This window comes from Schistocerca gregaria, chromosome 5, assembly GCF_023897955.1.
Source record: "Schistocerca gregaria isolate iqSchGreg1 chromosome 5, iqSchGreg1.2, whole genome shotgun sequence".
Lineage (NCBI taxonomy): Eukaryota > Metazoa > Arthropoda > Insecta > Orthoptera > Acrididae > Schistocerca > Schistocerca gregaria.
Window position 1 is genome coordinate 515,291,252 of NC_064924.1, and position 24,360 is coordinate 515,315,611.

A 24,360-nucleotide genomic window follows, 5' to 3' on the forward strand; every position below is an offset into this window, starting at 1 on the left:
ACATACCACTGAAGATAAATTTAAAAGCACTCACATGTGTACTGCAAATCTGACAGTCCACATATGTATTTTAGGCTTCTTAAGGAGGACTGATTGATACGAATCATGCTATCCTCATAGTGCAGAAATTTGAGATGGTGGACATTTTATATATACAAGGTAGTGTGGCACATGTGGTAATGTCAACTACAGGTGGCATTTCCTTTCATATTTTGTTTGCTTAGTCAATAATTATCATCAAAGTGTTGGAGCAAGCTTGGAAATTACAAGGGAACTGTCCATGATGTTCCTGGTTGGTGTTGATAAAAAGTGGTATATAAGTCTTCCAAAGCACAGCACTGCTCACTTTGTTAGTAAATAAGAATCTGTGACTCAAGAACTATACAACAAATATTGTCGAAGTAAGAGCTTTTTGGACAAAAGTATAGCTTTATAAGAACTGTTGCCCTTGAGCCTGAAGTCAGGCTTCTTCTCATCAAGGATGCACTGGACTAGGTCTGCAAATTCACAACCTAATGCCAGGTGCATTTTGAATCCTTCACTGCAATTAAATGGATTTCAGTCTGCTGGTCACAAAATTCATTTGCAATCTTGTTTCTGGACAAATCTTGTTTCTGGACACAGTACCCACTGTTAATCTGTTCCAGTTTTTCGTATTAATTGGTAGTAATGCAGTTATCTTTCAACCCTTTATTTCCAACCACACAAGACTGATCAACTGAAAAATACAAGTTGGTATTAAAAAATCCACAAAAATAAAAATACACATTTTGTGGGTATAATTTCCTACCTAAGAAAATCTTAGTAAGAAAAATGATGAACTGACATTCTCATTCATTCCCTTCTTGTTGGACACATTTGCCCATAACATGTTCACAATCCACATCTAAATTACAAAATGTAACAGGAATGTTTACATTGTTACAATTATTGTTATGTAAAAAAAAATATATTTCTTCAGTGTTTAGACCAATGGCATAACGCTGAGTATAATACTTCATTTCTTCTGACTAACTTTGATAATGCTTACGGTCAATGAGGCAGCATGATACTATTCTTGACAGTCTCCTAAAAAAAACAATATAAGTTTACACTTTACATTCACAATAGACAGAATCTAAAAAAATAAAAACCACTATGTTAATTACCCGTAATCCATCAATAGTATTATCCCACTGATGCTGGGCAATTAGTGTCACTGAATGTGAGATTAAATCCACAACTTTCTCAATATTTTTTTTAAATGTCTTCATAACATCTTCAACACACACAGTCTCACCAGTTTCTTTCCAACAGTCATAATCTGTGATCAGGGCAATTGCAACATAACACAGACCAGCTTCCTTAGCAAGAACAACCTGTAACAATATTCACAATGTAGACAAAGAATAATGAAAAATATGTTGCTCCTGTACAATAAAGAATTTTTACCTCTGGTACAGTGGTCATATTTATTGAATCTGCACCCCATGTTCGAAAAAGTTTGCTTTCTGCAAGAGAAGAAAAACGAGGGCCTTCAATGCATAAGGATGTCCCAGTAGGATGACACTGAATTTTCAGATCCTGTGCAGCTTTCAAAACAACTTCCCGTGTTACAGGACAATATGCAGGATTCATGGGGAGGTGACAGATCCCAACAGCTAACTTTGATGTATCATCATAGAAGGTCTGCTTCCTTCCTTGGGTCCTGGATTTTTTATCCATTAAAAATTAAATGAATGATCATTCCACTTTTTACAATCTTATAACAACAAAAATAATCAATTATTGATAATATAATGTAAATGGACAGATAAAAATAATATAATCATCAAGTGGCAGCAGTGGAACACAAACACAAAAGGATTTAACTTTTACAAGCTTTTGGAGCCAAGTGTGTGTGTTCCCCTGCCGACACTTGAAAAGTAGATTTTTCTTATTTATACAATCTTATGTAATATACTTACCTATCAATAAAGGAATCTAATACAACTATGTCACCAGGATGTAATTCCTCTTTCAAGGAGCCACTTGCTGTTGAAGCAAGTATGTGAGTACACCCAGCCTCCCGAAGAGCCCAAATATTTGCTCTGTAATTTACAGCAGATGGCATAATTGTGTGTTTACGGCCATGCCTGAAATGGAAAAAACTATGTTCAGCTCTAAAGACAGTATAAGCCTATTACATGATACACAGTTTGTGAATCTATAGGTATGAAAATGTGTGTTAATTCAGGTACAACTTTGGAATGACTGGAGCACTTTCGATCAAATATGAACAACAGATTTTGCTTGGTTGCAGCGAGGACAGTAATTTTGTAACTTCTACGTTTACAACCGACCATATTCAAAAAAGTTGTTCAAAAACAGAGCAGCCTAATGGATTGATATGTAGCACAGCCCTCTACTGGTGAGGGAAGGATTGACCATCACAATCTCTGCATGTGCGGTGAGGCATGTCATCTGGTGACGTCACATATTCAACATTTGTCATCCACTGTTGGGGCATTTCCCAACATTTGCAGCCCTGTATGTGTTCTGTTATACGACTTCTCAGGGTTATGTATGTCGCTTTGGTTTTTTAAACATTACTAACAAATTTATAATATATATGAGTCGATTACTGGATTATTCACTTTTGGCTTCTTAGTCTTTATTATTGTGGGACTTGTTTTCAAGACGTACTGCAAAGGCTCCATGAGGACTTGTATATTTTTCCTATGGGTCAGATATCTGAAAGTGAAAAATGGTGTACGTTTTAAAATATGTAGACAATGAAAACTTCTACAGTGTGGGTAAACAAAAAAATTAACAATTTTCATTACATAACTGTTTTTCAACCAGAAAAATGACATCTTTATCACAGAAGGAAAGTACAATTGTTTTGACATTATTTGGTACTTCAGAAGAGAGACAGAGAGAGGGGGGGGCGAAGGGAGTCAGGTATAGTAGTACTCAGTGGTTCTATATATACTTTGATGTATGTGTGTGCATATACCTTCTTTTAACAAATAAATGTCAATGTTTTTCCTATTGCTTTACTTCTCAACAATTTACCATGCAAACTTTTTCAAGAGCATTAATTACTAATTTTTGCTTTCACCACTGATAAACCTTAAGATTGATTTTTATATCATATCCCAACTTTTTCTATCAAAGATGATGTCATAACCTCACTTTCAATGTTTGGTAATAACAAAAGGTCTGTAACTAGGGTAGACAATGGTTATTACTTACAAAAGTTACTTATTTCTCATTCACAATTATATTTTACAGAGGTTACTTATTTCTCACTCCCAATTATATTTTGCACAATTGTGCCATTATAAAGGATGAAAAGCGCAGGTCAATCAGAAATTTTGGAACACATTAATGTGAAGAAATACAAGCTTGTTACTATATTTGTACTAGCTATGCCCCAATGATGCTGCCAAAAAAAGTGTCCTCTATCACTGTGACAAAGCTTTGCTCGAAACAGCTAGCTCGAGTGTGCCATTCCGGAGTTTTATATTTTCAAACAGAATTTTATAAAAATCAACACATGTAGTATTCTTTTCATCAGTCCACATAATTTGCAAATTTTTGCAGCAGATGTCTTGAGATGTAAAGAAGTTGAAAATGGTAGATCATTTTTCACTAACACATGGAACAGTCCTTAATTCACGGATTTTCACTTCACGTACTTTTTAATATGGTTAACTTCTTAAAAAGTTCTTCTTATACACTTCTTTCAGAATATTTCCATCAAACTATGTTAAGTTTAACAGACTTTACTGAACCAACTTCCAGAGCGGAAGATATCTGAGCTGAACCTATTCGAATGGTTTCAAGCACAGGAAATGGTTAAGCCCATTTTTCAGTAAAGTCTGTTAATGCCAAATAAAATAATCTTGAACTGTTCAAGGAATCAGAATCTTTGAGCATGCCACATTCTTGCAACACACTTATCAAAGACAGAATTTTCATTGTTTCCTCATTTTGACTTTCCTTATCAATACTTCAGCCTCCTCCAAAACTTCATTTGTAGACTTTCTTGCTGCCTCAATAGGTTTTTATTCTCGATAAAAGCATTTTCATTTGGCTCTGAATGAAATAGAGCCAAAGCAGTGTTTTGAGGATCCCTAAAGAATAATTTAAAGATAGAACACTTTTCTTGAGACAAAAACTACGATTTTAGTATTAATAAATCTATCAAAAACAAACAATGGAAAATCTAGGATGGAACAAAGACAATATTATGCAAAGGACAGATTAAACAACGGAAAATGCAGAATGGAATAATAACAATATTACAAAATGGATAGACTGTTATTCACCACACAGCGAAGATGCCGAGACGCAGACAGTCACAACAAAAAGATTACTTAACACATAAGCTTTCGGCCAGGTGGCATCCTTCTGAAATAGACAACATAAACACACACATTCACGCAAATGGTGATCAGCTCACAAACACATGGCCACTGTGTCTGGCTGCCGAGGCCAGGGCAGTCTGGCTTCGGCAGCCAGAGACCGTGAGCTAAGTTTCTATGAATGTGTGTGTCTATTGTCTATTTCAGAAGAGGGCCTTCCGTCCAAAGCTTGCGTGTTCACTACTCTTTTGTTGTGCCAATTGGTGACTCATTGTTTCCTATATGTGTTTTGTCCCTTTCTCTTTGCACCTCCAACATTTGTGTTGCAGTTGTCACCACAGACTGCAACAATTTCATCCCTCAGATGATATTTATTAAGAACTTTCATGATAAAATCTGTTATAACATCAACTGTTTCATCTGTTATATTCTGGATTAAATCACCCTTACTTGTCAGAAAACATCTAACAAGTGCTGATATCAAATTTACACTTTTGTGATTAGAAGCGTCCATCATAAATGAAATGTACTTCGCATTTTTCAGTTCCTATCAAATTTAATAAAATGGTCACAGTCAATTTATCTGTTGACCTGAAGGAATGATTATGTTTCATCACATGTAAACCACTTCAGGGTCCCGAAACACGTCAAGAATTGATAGGAAGGGACAGCTGAGAGCGGCAGGAGTAACGGAGTCCTTAGGGCCACATGAAAGGTCTAGACAAAGCTGTGGCCAAGGCATATGTGAATGGACTGCAAGTAGAGGTGGTAAGGGGAAGGACTTCAGTTCAGACAGAAGGGACCACATGTGAACCGCAATTGTTAGCCCTGACCTGGGCAGGTGTTGGACTACTGCGTGTGGTGAAAGGAGACGGTAATTCGGATGCTCGGTAGAACTACGAATGTGTGCAATGTAACTGGCGAGCAGTTGAGCATGTTGGATCCGCAATGGAGGGACTCCAGCCTCCACCAGTACACCAGTACGCTGGTCACCAAGCTCGTCCTACAAGTTCCTGGGGGAACCCCGCAGTGGGGCACAGGGTCGAGTAAATGCATCTCTGAAGGCACTGTTGAACCATAAGCCACACTCCCATAGTCAATTCGGGATTGGACAAGAGCTCTGTAGAGCCGCATTGTAAAGCATCGAAAACCAGTCCTAAGAATCGATATGTCTCCACTACAGTGAGTGGGTCCAGATGAACAGTACGATGCTGACAGAAGTGCATGACACGACTTTGCGGTTGAAAACTGGAAGCCGTGAGCTCGAACCCACGACTGCGCCTTGTGGATTGCTCCCTGTAGGCGATGCTCCACAACACCAGTACTGGAGCAGCAGTACGAAATGCAGAAGTCATCTGCATACAGAGGAGGTGAGACGGAGGACCAGACAGCTGCTGATAAACCGTTAATGGCCACTCCATTCTGCTGGATATGGATGGGAACTATGGGAGGCACCAACATGGAAATGGAAAGTACGGAGCGACAGGAATTTTTGGATAAAAATCTAGAGTGGGCCCCGGAGACCCCACTCATACGATGTGGCAAGGATATTATGTTGCCAGGTCGTGTCGTATGCTTTATGTAAGTAAAAAAAGACAGCAACCAGGTGTTGCCATCTGGAAGAGGCTGTTCAGTTGACAGACTCAAGGGATACAAGATTATCAGTGGTAGAGTGACCCTGGCAGAAGCCGCCCTGACATGGAGCCAGTAGGCTACGTGACCCCAGGACCCGACCCAATCGCCGATGTACCATACGTTCCAGCAACTTACAAAGAACCTTGGTGAGGCTGATGGGCTGATAGCTATCCACATCAAATGGGTTTTTACCGGGTTTGAGCACCAGAATGATGATGCTCTCATGCCATTGCACCAGATCAGGTTGAAGACAATGGGGAGATGTGGCTTGCAGTCAGATGAGAAATGTTTAATCATCTGGCTGTGGATCCGATCAGACCCAGGAGCTGTGTAGGGGCAATGTGCAAGGGTACTGAGGAGATCCCACTCTGTAAACGGGGCGTTGTAGGATTCACTGTGGTGTGTAGTGAATGAGAGGACGCTCCCTTCCAGCTGCCATTTGAGAGTGCGAAAAGTTGGGGGATAGTTCTCCAATGCAGAGGCTCAAGTAAAGTGCCCAGCAAAGTGCTTGGCAATCGCGTTTGTGTCTGTAGATAACTAGCCATTTATGGTCACACCAGGAACACCCGTTGGGGTCTGGTACCTGAAAAGATGATTGATCTTGGCCCAAACTTGGGAAGGAGACATATGGCACCCAATGGCCGAGACTTATCTCTCCCAACACTCCTGCTTCCGTTGTTTGATAAGGAACACGGGCATGGAGCTGTTTAAAGGCTATGAGGAGCTCCAGGAAGGGGTGTCGCTTATGCTGCTGTAGAGCTCACCAACATTCCTCAATTGCTTCAGTAACTTCCAGTGACCACCAAAGGACTGCCTTACGCCTTGGGCATCCTAAAGGGCGAGGGATCGCGTTTTCTGCTGCAGAAACAATTGTTGTTGTCATCTGCTCAACCATCACATTGATGTTACCATGTGGGTTATATTCAATGGTGACAGCAGAGGTGAAAGTTTCCAAGTCCGTCTCGTTTAAAGCCCATCTGGGTAGGCATCCTTGGGCCTGATGCCGGGGCAGTGACAGGAAGATGGAGAAGTGGTCACTACCACACAGGTCGCCATGTGCTCTCCAGTGGACAGATGGGAGAAGTCCTGGGCTGCACACTGATAAATCAATGGCCGAATATGTGCCATGAGCCAAACTGAAATGCGTGGCGGCCCCAGTATTTAAGAGACAGAGGTCGAACTGAGATAGTAAAGTTTCGACATCTCTGCCTTGGCCAGTAAGCACTGTGCCACCCCACATGGGGTTGTGGGAGTTAAAATCTTCCAAAAGTAGGAAAGGTTTATGGAGTTGATCAATCAGTGCAGCTAATACATTCAAGGGTACTGCACCATCTGGTGGAAGATATACACTGCAGACAGTTTTTCCTGTGTCGTCCTTACTCTGACAGCCACAGCTTCAAGAGGGGTTTGAAGATAGAGAGTTTCACTACAGAGTCAGTTTAGGACATAAACTCAAACTCCACCTGACACTAGATTACAGTCGATACAGTTCCAGTAATATCCTTTATAGCCGCAGAGGGCAGGGGTCCACATTGCCGGGAACCAGGTTTCTTCGAGGGCAATGCAGATAGCTTAACAGTTGCCATAGCTCAGCCAGGCGGTGGCAAAAACCGCCGCAATTCCACTGGAGGATAACATCATTGTGAGACTGGGAAAGCATGGAACATTCAGTGAGGTAGTTTATGACTCAGAGTCACCTGTTGCCACCAACTTATTGTCTGAGCAGTCTATATCCATTGTGCCTGAGGGTCTGGTGAGATCTAGGTTCTCAGCAGATGCCAAAATCTCCACTCCATCCTCAGACACAGAGCTTGTAGGTAGCGGTGGTGTGGGTGCCACCACAATTTCCTTGGTCTTAGGGCTGCTTTTGGGCTCTTCAGCCACTAGCAGAAACCTGGGAAGGGAGTGACCCAAGGGACCCCTTCCTAATGAGTGAAGCCAAAGAAGACTTGCACATCTCCGCCTCAGAAGTGGGGACCTATGTCCCCGATGATGGTTAGAGGGGTGTTGCTACCAAAGTAACTGTTATAGCGGAGGCATAAGACGATGTCATACGCACAGGATGCAGGCGTTCAAATTTTCTCTTAGCCTCAGTGTAAGTCAGTTGGTCCAGGGTCTTCTAGTCCATGATTTTCCTTTCTTTCTGGAGAATCCTGCACTCTGGCAAACAAGGCGAATGGTGCTCTCCGCAGTTGACACAGATGGGAGGCGGGGCACATGGAGTATTGGGATGTGATGGGTGTCCGCAATCTCGACATGTGACGCTGGAAATACAGCGGGAAGACATATGGCTGAACTTCCAGCACTTAAAGCACTGCACCTGCGGAGGGATATAGGCCTTCTCGGGCAATGTATCACCCTCGAAAGCCAAGATGAAGGCACAGGTGGCAACCTGATTATCCTTCGGACCCCGGTGGACACGCCGGACGAAATGTACACATTGCCACTCCAAATTGGTGTGCAGCTTCGTCATCAGACTTGAAAAGAAGGTCCCTGTGAAACATGGTATCCTGGACCGTATTTAAGCTCTTATGGGACGTGATGGTTACAGAAACATCCCCAAGCTTGACACAAGCGAGTAACGCCTGTGACTGGGCAGAGGATGCTGTTTTGATCAAGGCTGAACCAGATCTCATTTCGGACAAGCCTTACACCTCCCCAAACTTGTTCTCTAAATGCTCAACATAAAACTGAGGCTTCGTTGTCATGAAAGATTCCCCATCAGTTCTCGAACAAACAAGGTGCCAGGGCGAACAAGATCTGCTGCCATTCTCAGCCTGACGCTCCTATGATGGGGACAGGGAGGGGAACGATTTGGGGTTGTACTTCTGTGCACTGAAATGAGCTCATGAACGCTTAAAGACTGCTGGTATTTCACCACCAACAAGAGATGATGGACTATACTTCATCGTGTGTCATCCGCACTGATGCCATCCACTCCAACCAGGGCCCCTCCCCACGGGTGCCAACTAGCCGTAGCAAAGGCCACATGGCAGGATGACCATTGCCAGGAGTCCCGATGCCCCGGGGTGATGGACATCTACCCCTTGGCATATTTGGGGAGTTAACGGTGCTGGCATCATCAGCAGAGTGATTCCTGTGTGGTCAGGAGGCTACAACGAACAGGGTACATGGTGGCCCCACCACAACAGACTGGATACCGTGCTGGATATCAGGTGCAATGAAGTCCAAGGTCATCATCGACACAGAAAGCGACACTGCACAGTGCTTCGTGGGAAACGCACCCAGGAAGGTGTCCTCGCCCAAGAGATGGAGAATGGGCGGGACTGTAATGCGACGATGAGAAAGTGGGCTAAAGATCTCAATGCACGATGGATACAATGCACCATGTAAGGCGACCTTCCCCAATTGACTCGCTCTTCAAGAAAATTTTGAAGAATGGAGGTCAAACCCTACAGGGGACCATCACACACAGCCAAAACATGTGAGACACTCTTACAACAGGCAGGAATACCTCGGGCTGATTCTAATCCCTGGACCCACAGGGGGAGAACCGTATGGTGATATCTACACACAATCACGTTCACCATGACACAGCATTACATAGTCCAACCAAAGAATTTAAAAAATCCTGTCTCACTCTCTTTGGTTTAATCAAAGTGTTGAATCCTGCTTAGTCATCAACTATGGGGAGTCTAGGAAACTTGCTTTCTCGAGTAACTAGACAAACAATTCAAATAAGTCGTATTAATTAGTTTTATTATGAAATTAACAATGACAGTTCTTATGTTTGACACCAACACAGAAGTGTCGCAAGCAAAAGGTGACATGCAAATAAGAAATCTCTTCAGTGTATACAATTCCTAAGTTACTGGTCTTGAAGTACCTAATCTGGATGCTGCTGTAGAACTGGCTGCGACCAGTCAGGAGCGGTGTTTATGTTCTCTTCACATTGAGGTCACTGCCATTGTGTTGTCAAACTGAAGAGGGGTCGGTCAGTGTGCAATTGGCCGACGTCTTCTTCAGACCCCTCTCTGCTCTCTCGTTTCGGACTGGGGTGCTGGTGCTTGACTGTATGCCATAACACAAAGAGTGTATTTACTCTATACTTCAGGAATGACCACATTTGTACTCCATTTCAAAATATATGGGGCAGTTGATGAGAACTAGGATGATATGTCCCATTCGTATTCAGTTGAGACAACAGGGCACTTAAGCTATGTAAGGGAAGATCCCATAAAATATGGGGCATCTGGTCACCCTACATCAACATAACACCACCATTAAATGCATTATACTAATAATCAACATAGCTCATCTCAAACCAACACTTTTTCGACTTTTTTCACACCTTTATCTCTCCCTATATATATATTTTATTTATTTTCACTTTAACCTCATATTACCCTTTCTACCTTCTAATACCATGTCAACCTCACAACATCCCTACAACGACTCCATTAAATTTTATTTACATTCCCTCCGCAAACATGCCTTCACCCTAGCCAGATTACGCTCCCATATTTTATTTACTCAGGCTTGTCTGACATTTGGCATTACCCCCAAAGGCCTCACACTTAAAGTTCCCATCTCTGGCTGCAATCCTTCTTTCCATCAGTCCTTATACCAGTTCCAAACTGCACAATCCATAGCCCTCACCCGCCTAATCCTTCACCTATACATCGACTCTGCCAATGAACACACCCGTCAACTCCTATCCCAAATCAAAGTCCTCAATCTTTCCTCTCCCACATCCACACCGGCTGTTCATAGCATCCTCCTACAGGCCAACCACAAATTAGAACAGCATGCCGCCCTCCACCTCAAAAAACTATCCAATCTCCTGGTTTCCCACCTCCGGAAAGGCAACTCACTCACCCTCCACAACCTTTCCAACAAACCTCAACCTCCTCTCATTGCACACAAACCCAGTCTCTCAAACCTACTCAATCTCCCACTTCCAGCTCCACTCCCCCCAACACCTCAAAATTCTAGTCAACACAATCTGGAACCACAACACCCCAATTCAGTAGTTAACCTTTCCTCCAAACCTCTCTCCCAATCCGAAACCTCAGTCCTATCCAAAGGCCTCACCTTCAGCCCCACTCCCAGGTTCAACCAAACTGCCCTTGTCAAAGATTTACTGTCCTACACTCGTAGTCTCTGCTGGAAATATCAATTTGCCACGAAGAAAAATAATCCTGATCCCACTCCTAATGATCTAACTCCCCAAGACACTATCCAAATTGAACCCTGCCTGGAACAGTTCCGTCCTCCATCACAGCGGGACCCACCTCCTCTTCCTCAAAATCACCCTCTCCAAACCTTCCAGGAATTTCTCACTTCCAGCCTTGCCTCTCAATCTTTCTTGAAAAACCTTAATCCTACTCCCAACATCACCAAAGCCGAAGCCCAGGCTATCCGTGATCTGAAAGCTGACCGATCCATCATCATTCTTCCGGCTGACAAGGGTTCCACGACCGTGGTACTTGATCGTCGGGAGTATGTGGCTGAGGGACTGTGTCAGCTTTCAGACTACTCTACATACAAAGTTTGCCAAGGTAATCCCATTCCTGATGTCCAGGCAGAGCTTCAAGGAATCCTCAGAACCTTAGGCCCCCTACAAAACCTTTTACCTGACTCCATCAAACTCCTGACCCCACCGACACCTCGCACTCCTACCTTCTACCTACTTCCTAAAATTCACAAACCCAAACATCCCGGCCGCCCCATTGTAGCTGGTTACCAAGCCCCCACAGAACGTATCTCTGCCTACGTAGATCAACACCTTCAACCCATTACATGCAATCTCCCATCCTTCATCAAAGACACCAACCACTTTCTCGAACGCCTGGAATCTGTACCCAGTCTGTTACCCCCAAAAACCATCCTTGTAACCACTGATGCCACTTCCCTATACACAAATATCCTGCACTTCCAGGGCCTCGCTGCAATGGAGCACTTCCTTTCACGCCGATCACCTGCCACCCTACCTAAAACCTCTTTCCTCGTCACCTTAGCCAGCTTCATCCTGACCCACAACTTCTTCACTTTTGAAGGCCAGACATACCAACAATTAAAGGGAACAGCCATGGGTACCAGAATGGCCCCCTCGTATGCCAACCTACTTATGGGTCGCTTAGAGGAAGCCTTCTTGGTTACCCAAGCTTGCCAACCCAAAGTTTGGTACAGATTTATTGATGACATCTTCATGATCTGGACTCACGATGAAGAACAACTCCTGAATTTCCTCTCCAACCTCAACTCCTTTGGTTCCATGAGATTCACCTGGTCCTACTCCAAATCCCATGCCACTTTCCTTGACGTTGACCTCCATCTGTCCAATGGCCAGCTTCACACATCCGTCCACATCAAACCCACCAACAAGCAACAGTACCTCCATTATGACAGCTGCCACCCATTCCATATCAAACGGTCCCATCCCTACAGCCTAGGCATTCATGGCAAACGAATCTGCTCCAGTACTGAATCCCTGAACCATTACACCCACAACCTGAAAACAGCTTTCATATCCCGCAACTACCCTCCCGACCTGGTACAGAAGCAAATAACCAGAGCCACTTCCTTATCCCCTCAAACCCAGAATCTCTCACAGAAGAACCCTGAAAGTGCCCCACTTGTGACAGGATACTTCCCGGGACTGGATCAGACTCTGATTGTGGATCTCCAGCAGGAATACGACTTCCTAAAATCCTGCCCCGAAATGAGATCCATCCTTCATGAAATCCTCCCCACTCCACCAAGAGTGTCTTTCCGCCGTCCACCTAACCTTCGTAACCTCTTGGTTCATCCCTGTGAAATCCCCAAACCACCTTCCCTACCCTCTGGCTCCTACCCTTGTAACCGCCCCTGGTGTAAAACCTGTCCTATGCACCCTCCCACCACCACCTACTCCAGTCCTGTAACCCGGAAGGTGTACACGATCAAAGGCAGAGCCATGTGTGAAAGCACCCACGTGATTTACCAACTGACCTGCCTACACTGTGACGCTTTCTATGTGGGAATGACCAGCAACAAACGGTCCATTCACATGAATGGACACAGGCACACAGTGTTTGTTGGTAATGAGGATCACCCTGTGGCTAAACATGCCTTGGTGCACGGCCAGCACATCTTGGCACAGTGTTACACCGTCCGGGTTATCTGGATACTTCCCACCAACACCAACCTATCTGAACTCCGGAGATGGGAACTTGCCTTTCAATATATCCTCTCTTCTGATTATCCACCAGGCCTCAATCTCCGCTAATTTCAAGTTGCCGCCACTCATACCTCACCTGTCTCTCAACAACTTCTTTGCCTCTGTACTTCCGCCTCGACTGACATCTCTGCCCGAACTCTTTGCCTTTACAAATGTCTCTCTCTCTCTCTCTCTCTCTCTCTCTCTCTCTCTCTCTCTCTCTGTGTGTGTGTGTGTGTGTGTGTGTGTGTGTGTGTGTGTGTGTGTGTGTGTGTGTGTGTGTGTGTGTGTGTGTACAACCGTCCCTTTTCCCCCCTAAGGTAAGTCTTTCCGCTCCCGGGATTGGAATGACTCCTTACCCTCTCCCTCAAAACCCACATCCTTTCATCTTTCCTTTTCCTTCCCTCTTTCCTGACGAAGCAGCCACCGGTTGTATGTTTTATTCATTGTGCCTATCTATCGGTGCTTTCCCGCTTGGTAAGTCTTGGAATCTTTGTTTTATATATATTAAAGGGTTGTGTGGCATTATTCTGATGATCATCTGTTGGGATGTTGTTCTACTACGAGGGTCATACAGAAAGTAATTAATTTATTTTCGCTCTAAGCAGGATGGTTTTATTCATGATTTGAATACACCAGACTGCTCCCCAGTTATTTGGCTATAAAACTATTTTTCAACATTATCTCCTTTCATCCTTGTGGCTTTACACCACCTTAATGTGAAAGCTTTGTTTTGCCATGGTACCACATTATTGGTCTGAGTCTCAGCCAAGTTCTTACTGCATCAGCAACTTCACTATCATTGCTGTAGTACTTCCTGCACAGTACATCTTTCAGGAGGTCAAAGACATGAAGTCAAAAGGTGCAACATTTGGGCAGTAGTGCAGATGAGGAAGAAAAGTCTACTGAAGTTTTGTGATATCCCCTCATGTGTGTACACTTGTGCGTGCTCTTGTGTTATCTTGGAGAAGTGGGTTCACAGTTTTGTGGCCACAAACATGCTGTAATTATTTCTTTAATTTCCTAAGAGTTTCACAGTACATCTACATCGGTACTCTGCAAATCACATTTGAGTGCCTGGCAGAGGGTTCATCGAACCACCTTCACAATTCTCTATTATTCCAACCTCATATAGAGTGCAGAAAGAACAAACTCCTACATCTTTCTGTACGAGCTATGATTTCCCTTATTTTATCGTGGTGATCATTTCTCCCTATGTAGTTCGGTGTCAACAAAATATTTTCGCATTCGGAGGAGAAAGTTGGTGATTGGAATTTTTTGAGAAGATTCCGTTGCAACGAGAAACACCTTTGTTTTAATGACATCCAGCCCAAATCCTGTATCATTTCACTGACACACTCTCCCGTATTTCGCGATAATACAAAATGTGCTGCCCTTCTTTGAACTTTTTCGATGTACTCTGTCAATCCTACCTAGTAAGGATCCCACACCACACAGCAGTATTCTAAAAATCGATGGACAAGCATAGTGCAGGCAGCCTCCTTAGTAGACTTCAGAGTTATTTGTTTCACCATTAGGGAGAACACAGAAAAGAATAACCCTTCAGAGATCCACACCACTGTAGCCATGACTTTACCAACTGAGAGTTACGTTTTGAACTACTACTACTACTACTACTACTTCGGAGGAGATGATGTATGGAGCCACACCATAGATTGCCACTTTGTTCCGGTTCAAGATGGTGCAACCATGTTTTATCACCTGTGATGATGTCTGACAAGAGATACTCACCATCATCAGCAATTATCCATTTGCATTCCTTCTTTCTTCCTTATGCTCTTCAGTTAGGCTTCGAAAAACCCGGCTGGCACAAGCCTTGGAATACACTGACTGATGGAGAAATGTGTCATCACTGAGTTATTTAATTGTTATTTGCCTAGCACATCAAAAGTGTGTCCACAAGTTGCAACACTGCAGGTGTCACCATTGCATATGACCAGACGGCTTGGGATTGGACGGATTTCCTTCTTGTACTGTTGTCAGCTGTTTCTCCCTGTGCCTTACTGCACTTTTATCCCTTCTCAATGTTTGTAAACATGTTGTAAATGACTGAAAATTTGTGATGGCCTGGTTTCTGTCACAAGAAATTCAGTAATTGCTCTTTACATGGAATGCCCCACAGTTGCCAATGCCATTTTGAAGACTGGTTGGTATAGAATGCCATGACCTACTTGGGGTTTTTGGAAAAATGAGTCAACACAGGAATTTCTAAGGCTGTTACAAACAAAATTACAAATTACTTTTAAACCAAAACTGGTCAAGAAAGAAAATATGTTGCATTATCCATCGTATTTTCTCTGTTAATTTAATCAGAGAGTTGTCTCTCATGTTCATTTAGTTATTTTTCTTTTCTACTCAATTTTCTAGTAAGGGCTGTTTTTTCTTATTCTTTATTATTATTAGTTTTTGACTTATTCCCATAGATTGGCTTGATTGTGTTCTACAAGATGCTCTGCAAATGTAGAGTGATTGGCCCCAATTTGCAGACTCTTATTTGCCCTTTATATTGGATATCAAATGTTCTGACTGCCCCTTCCTCACTTCCCCTCACATCACATTGAGACATGCCAACAGGGAAGATCTCATCATTTTTGTGCAAACTCCATCAGATTATTAAGTATGAAATGAAATGATCGTATGGCATTGTTGGCCGGGAGACCCCATGCGGGGAATTTCAGCCGCTGTATTGCAAGTCCTTTTTAGTTGACGCCACTTCGGCGACTTGCGAGTTAATGATGATAGGTATAATTACATACGATAGGCAGCGGTATTTTGCCAAGTTGGTGCCGGCGAACTGAGGTTATCGATTTAATCAGCTCTCCCACTTGGTAAGCTGTGGACAGCTGTATAATCCTCTCTCTAGTCGCCACCCATAGCAAACTAGCCTTTTGGCTGAAATCTTTGCGGGAAGGTATTCACTGAACATGTCCTTGTGGTCGGTACAGTACAGATAGGGAGAGTAGGGATAAACGGTTGATTTTTCATTTTTTGAATGGTAGCATGGAGAGGCATTCTTGCCACTGCCGCCGAGCTGACCAGACCTACCTTCCAGAGATTGCTGCTGCAACAGGTAGTATTGCTACACTGCTCCACAAACTGCTGCTTTTGTTTGTGCATACTTTGCAGTTCAGTTGCCATGGTATTTCATGACCACAAGAGTTAATTAATCGCATTTAATTCACAATTACATTGTAGATTTGTAGACATGAGATACTCCGTGTCCTATGGACAAAGGAAACCATTTCTCACTTTGTAGTGAGCCAAATCAGTGATCTATATATGCACCACTCACTTTATTATACATTAAAGGTTTTTCTTTTCATATCTGGTTTTCCAAATTAATTAACTTTGTGGCAGCTGGAACATACACCTCAGCAATTTACTTTTGTAACCCTGAGTACCTCATAATTAATTTCCTTGATCTTTAGCAATGGTAACTTGCTTGAGAGTGCTTACAATTATAGAGAAGATCCTAGAATGACAGAGTATTTTTAATGAAATAGAATAATTAATATGCTCATAAAATGAAGGGAGGGAATAAAAGTTTCACATTAATTGTATTAATACAACTTCAGGCCCATAATTAATATCCTATTAATGTATGTAATCAGATTTTAGTTCACATATTAAAATATGCTGTACAAGTGTTTCAATTAAAAGAATGGCCACATACACATGATAACTGAATTGGACTTGCATATATGCAGAAGTCAATATTATATATCCGCAATTGCCTAAGCCATAACTATATGTATAATGGAATTTTGGATGCTGGCAGCGCCCGTTGTAAACCATAGGTGGTTAGACAAGTCACAATCTCTGGAAAATCCTTTGTGCATTTCCTCAACAGACAGAATATTTCTCAGCTTTAAGTTGGTGTACTCCAACATTCAAATGGTTGTCATCTATCATGCACTTGGCACAAGTTTTACACGTGGTATATGTGATAACTTAAAACTGAGATTAAACTCCATATTGAGAACTTTAGCAAGCATTGCATATTTTATGGATTAAATTCCTGAATCTTGGCATTCTTTTTCCTACAGGCGGTGCATTTCAACCAGTTTTCACACTTTTAATGTATACATTATTTGTTTTGTCTTTTTGTGTATAATGACCTCTGTATTTCAGAAACTTATTAATGTAGTATCTAAGAACATCCAGTGAAGCTTCACTAATTTTATGCTCAACATTGCCATCACTATCTACATCTTCACGAACATTATGCATTTTCAGGTCTCCTCTAAATGTAGATACTCTTTTTCACAAAGCAGCAAATAGGTCACAAATAGCTTCCAAACATACTCTAAGCAATAGACCAGTTGCCACTGTCATATGATCAGCAAATGACTCTCTTCTGCTTACATTTTTTAGCTTTGCCCCAACTGCAATCCTTCCACTCAATAACACTACTGAGGTATTTACTTCACAAATGCAGCTTGTAAAACCCACAAAATAATAAGTTTTTAGAATCTTCGTCAAACACTGAATAGCTACACCAACTGAGGTTAGAATCGTTTGATTTGTTTTTACAATTAACATCCAGGTCCTTTTTGCTTAGCTGTTACTTTTTTCCTGGTTTTATCATTCACATATTTAGGTCCACTGTTTCTTTTCATCTTTACATTTTCTCTCTTCTATGTCTCTGGGTTAGGAATACATTTTTACAACCACTTTCGACGTTCTCTGATACAGAAGTTTCATGTTTACATACATGTACATAGCATGTATACCAGAAATACCACTTCCATTGCCGAGAGGCATAACACATACATTATAAAGTGAGGCACAATATCAATTCAGGTGCAGTGTGCATAAAAGAAGATATACAAGAGCAAAAATTAAACAACAAACAAACCCTTCTCATATGATAAAATTTACTCAACCATCTGTAACATTCCATGTTGGGAACTCTGCTACACACATAGCAGAAAACAATAATAAGGGGCTTAGCTCCTCTTTTCAGTCAAAATGCTGATAATGACATATTTCTCAACTTTGAGAATCTACTGCATAAAATGTGTGAGCTATGCCACGTCATTCTAGTTCACAACAGACAACAGTAGTATACTGGGAATGGCAAAAACTCTGCTTTACACATTTTGTGGAATTGTTTCATCTCTCACGAGACACTTCAATTGTACCTCAAAGCAAGAGATGAAATTGATTAGCCCAGAAGCAAAAGCTGCTAAATGCATGATAAGCGAAACTGAGATAATAGCGAAAAACTCGTCCCGTCCAAAGTTAAAGACTTCATTTCTTTAAAGAAAAAAATGAGTAAAAAATAATTAATTATTGGTATTAATAGCTGAAATCTGTGATTACGTTTTATATGTTAAAATCTTCAATATTGGCTTAGCAGTTTTTGCATCCGATTTATGCAGTTAGCAGGTTTTTCAAAATTATAAGTCCAATTACAAAACAAATATTTGGTTGCAAAATCTACTATTTGGTGATATGTTAGGAATGACATTTAATTATTGTGAATATAAAAAGAAAACATTTTATTTCAAAGAGAAGTCCGGAAATTCTACAAAATTGGCATACAAAAATATGAAAGTGACATCATTTTACCAGGAAAACTGATTTTTGTAATGTCAAAAAGAGAACAAAAATGAATGTTCGACTTAAGTTTTCTTTAAGAAAATACAAGACTGTGCTTTTGACATCACAAATTACTGTAGAAAAATAAATAAGCTCCAAAGTGCAAAAAAAGACAAAGTTTTAGAAGATGAATAAACTGGTGGAAAATTGTATCTTAGTTAAAACATTACATATTCTAGAAAATGAAATTGGCTGAAAATTGATTTTAAGTGACATTGACTTGAAAAGAGTTCATGAACTCAAAATTGCTTCTGGCTTCTTCCTTGTTCGGAGGGTTGGCAGCAGCTCTAGGAGTGCCTTCCTGCTCTTGAAACACCTAGGTGTAGAACTTTAGTTTGTCAATGGTTGCCCAGTCTTCACCAAAGTGTAACTCCAAAAGCTTTTTGACATCTCTGAGTTTAGTTTACAAAAGCTCTACACCTGCTGTGGTTGATGTTGGGTCATTAGCTTAGCTCGGCTGGACGCTCTTCCCCTCTCCAGCTTCAAAATTCTAGAAGGGCCCTCCACAAACTAAAGTTTGTTGTTTTTGCTTTTCATGAACATGATTTTTTTTTTTTTTTTGCATTTTGAATATGCAAATGCGTTACCAGTAAATGTCAGTTACCAGTCACCAAGCCTTCCGCGTATTCTTTCCAGTCTTGAATGGGACATTCATTTTGTCCAAGACTTACCACTGTTGCAAATTTCTCAATGTGCTCAATGTATATGGATGGGTTTCCAATGACACTCAATTTGCAAAGTTGTCTTTCAATGTTACCAAAAACCCTGTCAGGCAGGACACATGAGTGGCCCACTATTGGGAACCACAGTTCTATTTCTTCTGGACTGTCAGGAGCTTTGTGGAGAAACCAGTGAACTAGCAAGCTGATTATAGCTTTGTTTTTATTCTGAAACCTACACTTGCAGAAAAACAACCAATTTTTTTTCTCTCCCCTGAAGTTTTGGTGGATTAGTCTATGGTGAAGCACTGATGCTATTTGGTTTGAGATTCTGGCATACTCATGAAAACCACATCTGTGTTCTGAGGGGACCCCAATGAGCCATGGCACACTTCACAGTTGTAAAGATACATTTCATGGGAATAATAGGTTGCTTGGTCTGGCACCTTTGATAGTACTAGATCCTTTTGACGGCTGTAGCTGAGAATTATTTCATTCTCATTATCTTCTTTCAGCACTATGGAGAACATGTCAGCTATCATTCTGTGGACTCTGAGCTGGGTTTGCAGGCTCTCCTTTTTGGCACTTCATTTTTTCACTTCAAAATGATTTTCCACTGATGGGCCTCGTCAAGCAGGTATCAACACATGGCACACCAAAGCCAATATTGAAATCTTGGCAAAAAATGCTCCTATTGTAATTGTATTTGACAGTGTTTTCAGTGTTCTCTTCAAAATACACGGTCCACATCTTTGTTATGCTCAGTTTGCTACCTAAATAGACTCTTTGGGCGATGGTTCCTTGTGTGTACCGATGTTCTAAGGTGATGAACTTCTCAATGTGATTTTTCACATTCTCTTGGTTCTTATGTTGCCTCTTCTCATCTCAGTGGGAACTGTATTCTATCAAAAATTTTGTAGCACAACCTGGAAACCCTATCTTCCTTAATTTGTAAAAACTGACAAAAAGGCCACTTTGCTAACAGCAATGTTTTTGATATCCTTGTCCTCTTTTTTGGTGAAGAAAAATGGGTGGTGATGGTTTGTTTCCTTTTTTGTCCTCGTCGAATCTTCTTTTAAAGAACACGGCAGAGAGATGTTGAGCAACACAATTGCTCTGTCACTCTGAGGTATTTTTCTGGCAAAATGTTTGGTGAATTTTTCTTGCATCTTGCATGGCAAGTTCATCACATCTTAATTTTCCTAAGGGATGTTTACAATCAGGCATCTTTGGGAATGCCTTGCGTTTGTATTACATGCTTAAGTAAGTAGAATCAGTAAATGGTCACGAGGGAAAGCAAATGGGGAGGGGGGGGGGGGGGGCGCACATCACGAGTCTTTAAAAGTAGGCAGAAGTCTCTGCATGCAGATAAAATAAATGTGATAGTCAGTACCATGAGCTAAGTTTAAAAAAAAAAAAAAATGTAGCATGTATAAAAAGGTGTGGACAAACAACATGATTCGTAGAAAATTTCATTTATTACTGCCAACACTCCTCCCCCAGTGGTTGCTTTAAAGCCTCCCCAATGGACAATTCCTGTGAAACAAACTGGGAGAAATCTGACAACAGTGTAAGTGTACTGCACAGCAAACTATGTGTGACTGCGTGCACTTCTTGCTGCCCACTACGAGATCTACTGAATTTTACACCAATTTTCTTTAGTTCTATTATGCAGTACACACTTACTTTGTTGCCAGATTGTAACCAGTTTTAGTTTTGTAGGAATGACCACTACAATGGTCAGAACATTCCACTGTGAAGACGAGAGCACAAATCACACTACAAATCTGTTGAGGTTATGAAATAGCAATGTCAATACTGTTTTCATTACAAAACATTGCTTTAGTAATGCTTTTCACGTTCTTACCTTTCTGTTTTGGAAAAATTTCTCATCCACTGATCAGGACACACCGAGATTGTTTTCACAGGTGGCCCTGCATCTGATGGGATGGGATAGGATGAGCCTTTGACAAGACTGGGGCACAATGAGCTAGGTGGGTTTACATAGGACAGGTGTTGTACCTGAATCTTCCACTAGGAAGGTCTCTTATGTGGCAAGGGATTTGAAGGTGGGTGCGCTTGTGGATAAAGTGTAGATTGGATAGACTGTGGAGCACTGATCTGGGAGGGGTTGGCAAGATTGTGGGTAGGCCATCTTCATTCTGGGCATGGTGATAAATAGTCAAAGCCCTTGTAAAGGACATGGTAAATTTTTCAGTCCAGAATGACAATGGTTGATAAGTGGAGTGCCCCTCTGCATCTGTTTCTTGGGGCAGGTGGGAGGATTAGGGGTGTATGAGGATATGGCATAGAAAATCTGTCTGTGGACAAGATTTGTATGATAGTATGTGCCTGTAAAGGCCTTAGTGAGATGTTCAGCATATTGGGCAAGGAATTTCTTGGCAGAGTAGATGTGTTGTCCATGAGAGGACAGACTACATTAGGGATTTTTTGGTGAGGAAAGCATGACAGCTACGAAAATGCAGCTCCTGTTAATGGTTAGGGGGTTTGATATGGGCAGAGGTATGGATTTCACACCAGTGAAGTGGCTGCCAATGTCCAGGATGTGGAACTTTGAGCTGAGGAGGACCAGTTGAAGTGTGTGGGAGAGTGTGTATTGGGGCCTTTTGAAGAATAAGGATAGGTTATCTGGGCCATGGGTCCATCATGAATCGTCAATGTTTTTGCATAGGATGATTCCATGCGGGTGTCCACAGCTGTGCCAACGGTATGTTCAATTATCTTCCTCTCAAAGATGTAGTAGTTATGAATGAGGCTATGTTAAATAAAATAGAAAGAAACTTCCACATGGGAAAAATATATTAAAAACAAAGATTCCAAGACTTACCAAGCGGGAAAGCGCCAGTAGACAGGCACAATAAAATAACACACAAACACACACACACAAAATTACGAGCTTTCGCAACCGGCGGTTGCTTCGTCAGGAAAGAGAGAATGAGAAGGAAAGATGAAAGGATGTGGGTTTTAAGGGAGAGGGTAAGGAGCCATTCCAATCCCGGGAGCGGAAAGACTTACCTTAGGGGAAAAAAAGGATAGGTATACACTCGTGCGCACGCGCGCGCGCACACACACACACACACACACACACACACACACATATCCATCCATACATATACAGACACAAGCAGACATATTTAAAGGCAAAGGTAAGTCTTTCCGCTCCCGGGATTGGAATGGCTCCTTACCCTCTCCCTTAAAACCCACATCCTTTCATCTTTCCTTCCCTCTTTCCTGATGAAGCAACCGCCGGTTACGAAAGCTCGTAATTTTGTGTGTGTGTGTGTGTGTGTGTGTGTGTGTGTGTGTGTGTGTGTGTGTGTGTGTGTGTGATTTTATTGTGCCTGTCTACCGGCGCTTTCCCGCTTGGTAAGTCTTGGAATCTTTGAGGCTATAGTTAGTTAGAGGTATAAGGAATGAGGTACTGGGTCTGGAGTTGAAATGATGTTGGAAGAGGTAATGTTTGATAGTGGCAGGCACAAATATATGGGAGAAGTTTGTTTAAAGGGATATGTCATCAACTGTAACGAATGATGTCGAAGTGGTGATGGTGTGAGGATAGTGGAGAGCCAGCCTAGGAAGTAGTTCACATCTTTAATATTAGAGGCTAGGCTACAGGTAATTGGTTGGAGGCCATGACTAACAAGAGGAGAGAGAGAGTGTTTTGAGTGGAGCACAATAAATAGCTATAATGACGCATGTAGGGTGTTAGGTTTATGAATTTTGGAAGCAAGCTGAATGTTGCTATTGGAGTGAGGAGGGAGATGCAATTTGAGGAAAGATTCTGGGATGCCTCCATGGATTTGGATAGGGACTGGAGGATGCTATGAGAAGTTGCAGAGGCACTTCATTGGGTGTTGATAGGTAGCAATGTTCTGAGATGGGAATAATTTGAGAGCTTTTGAATGTGGTGCCTGGAGTACTCTTCCAGGTACTGGAGGGTGAAGATTTCAATATGGAAGATATGGTGTAGATAGGTGGCAATGCACAGTATCGATATCTTATGGAGGGAAAAGAGGTGGACACAGATGCCTGAACCATGGAGATTTGATTTGCCAGTTTCAAGTTAGTATTATGTTTCTTATACAGGAGATCAAATCGTATCAAGGACTCTTGGAGCACAGGTGCACTTTAGTGAGCACAGTCCCAGTAAAACATTCACACCATGCACCTGCTACTAACACCATCAACAGACACAAATGGGGCCACTGCTGCTATGGCTTTCATATTTGATAAAAACTGGTACATAGGACACATTTCCCAGATATCAAAAGGATTTAAGGATATTGGTTAAACCACATGTCCCCTGATGAATCAAGTCCTTTCATGGTCCAGTAGGAAAGAAACTGTTTGGGTCCCCCTTCTTTTCCAATGTTGTTTGTAAGGGGGATGGCTTTTACAAAGCTACAGTGCACAGTGCACTTGAAAATAAGTGCTACGAAAATATCTTATTTGTCCCCTTTAAGTAAATTTACTTTCCTTTTTTGTTTTGATGATGTCTAGGAAAACAGAGTTATATACAAGGTGGAAGAATTTTTAAAATACTAATTCCCTCTTTATAACTGAATTTGTTTATGAAACTGCTCTTAGCTGACTGTGTGTGTGTGTGTGTGTGTGTGTGTGTGTGTGTGTGTGTGTGTGTGTGTGTGTGTGTGGGCGCGCGCACGCAAACTGGAACAATGCAACAAATTGAAATATCTCATAGTTTGCATCTTTTTTCCCCACTTAAGTCCTTTTCTTAATTTAGAGCAACAGAATACTCATATCACCACATTCTTGTAATTCTTTACAATGAAAAGACCTTTAACAGTGAAATACATCAACAAAAATGACTGACAATGGTTTCCATCTCTCACCTACATACAGTTCTGACCTACAGGTCAACAACAAATAGTTCAGGAATGATTTTTTCAAGGAATGCACACGGTTT

General features: G+C 41.8%; 1 protein-coding gene across 1 annotated transcript in view; it reads right to left on the reverse strand.

Moving 5' to 3' along the window:
• Positions 1 to 675: 675 nt before the first annotated feature.
• Positions 676 to 24,360, reverse strand: part of LOC126272854 (S-methyl-5'-thioadenosine phosphorylase) — a 33,657-nt gene continuing 9,972 nt past the window's right edge. Inside the window, exons 3-6 of the mRNA XM_049976067.1 lie at positions 1,947 to 2,114; positions 1,432 to 1,687; positions 1,149 to 1,358; positions 676 to 1,068 (exon numbers count right to left, since the gene is read on the reverse strand). Of these exons, the coding sequence (XP_049832024.1) occupies positions 1,033 to 1,068; positions 1,149 to 1,358; positions 1,432 to 1,687; positions 1,947 to 2,114 (670 nt within the window). The 3' untranslated portion in view covers positions 676 to 1,032. The remainder of the gene's footprint in view (positions 1,069 to 1,148; positions 1,359 to 1,431; positions 1,688 to 1,946; positions 2,115 to 24,360) is intronic.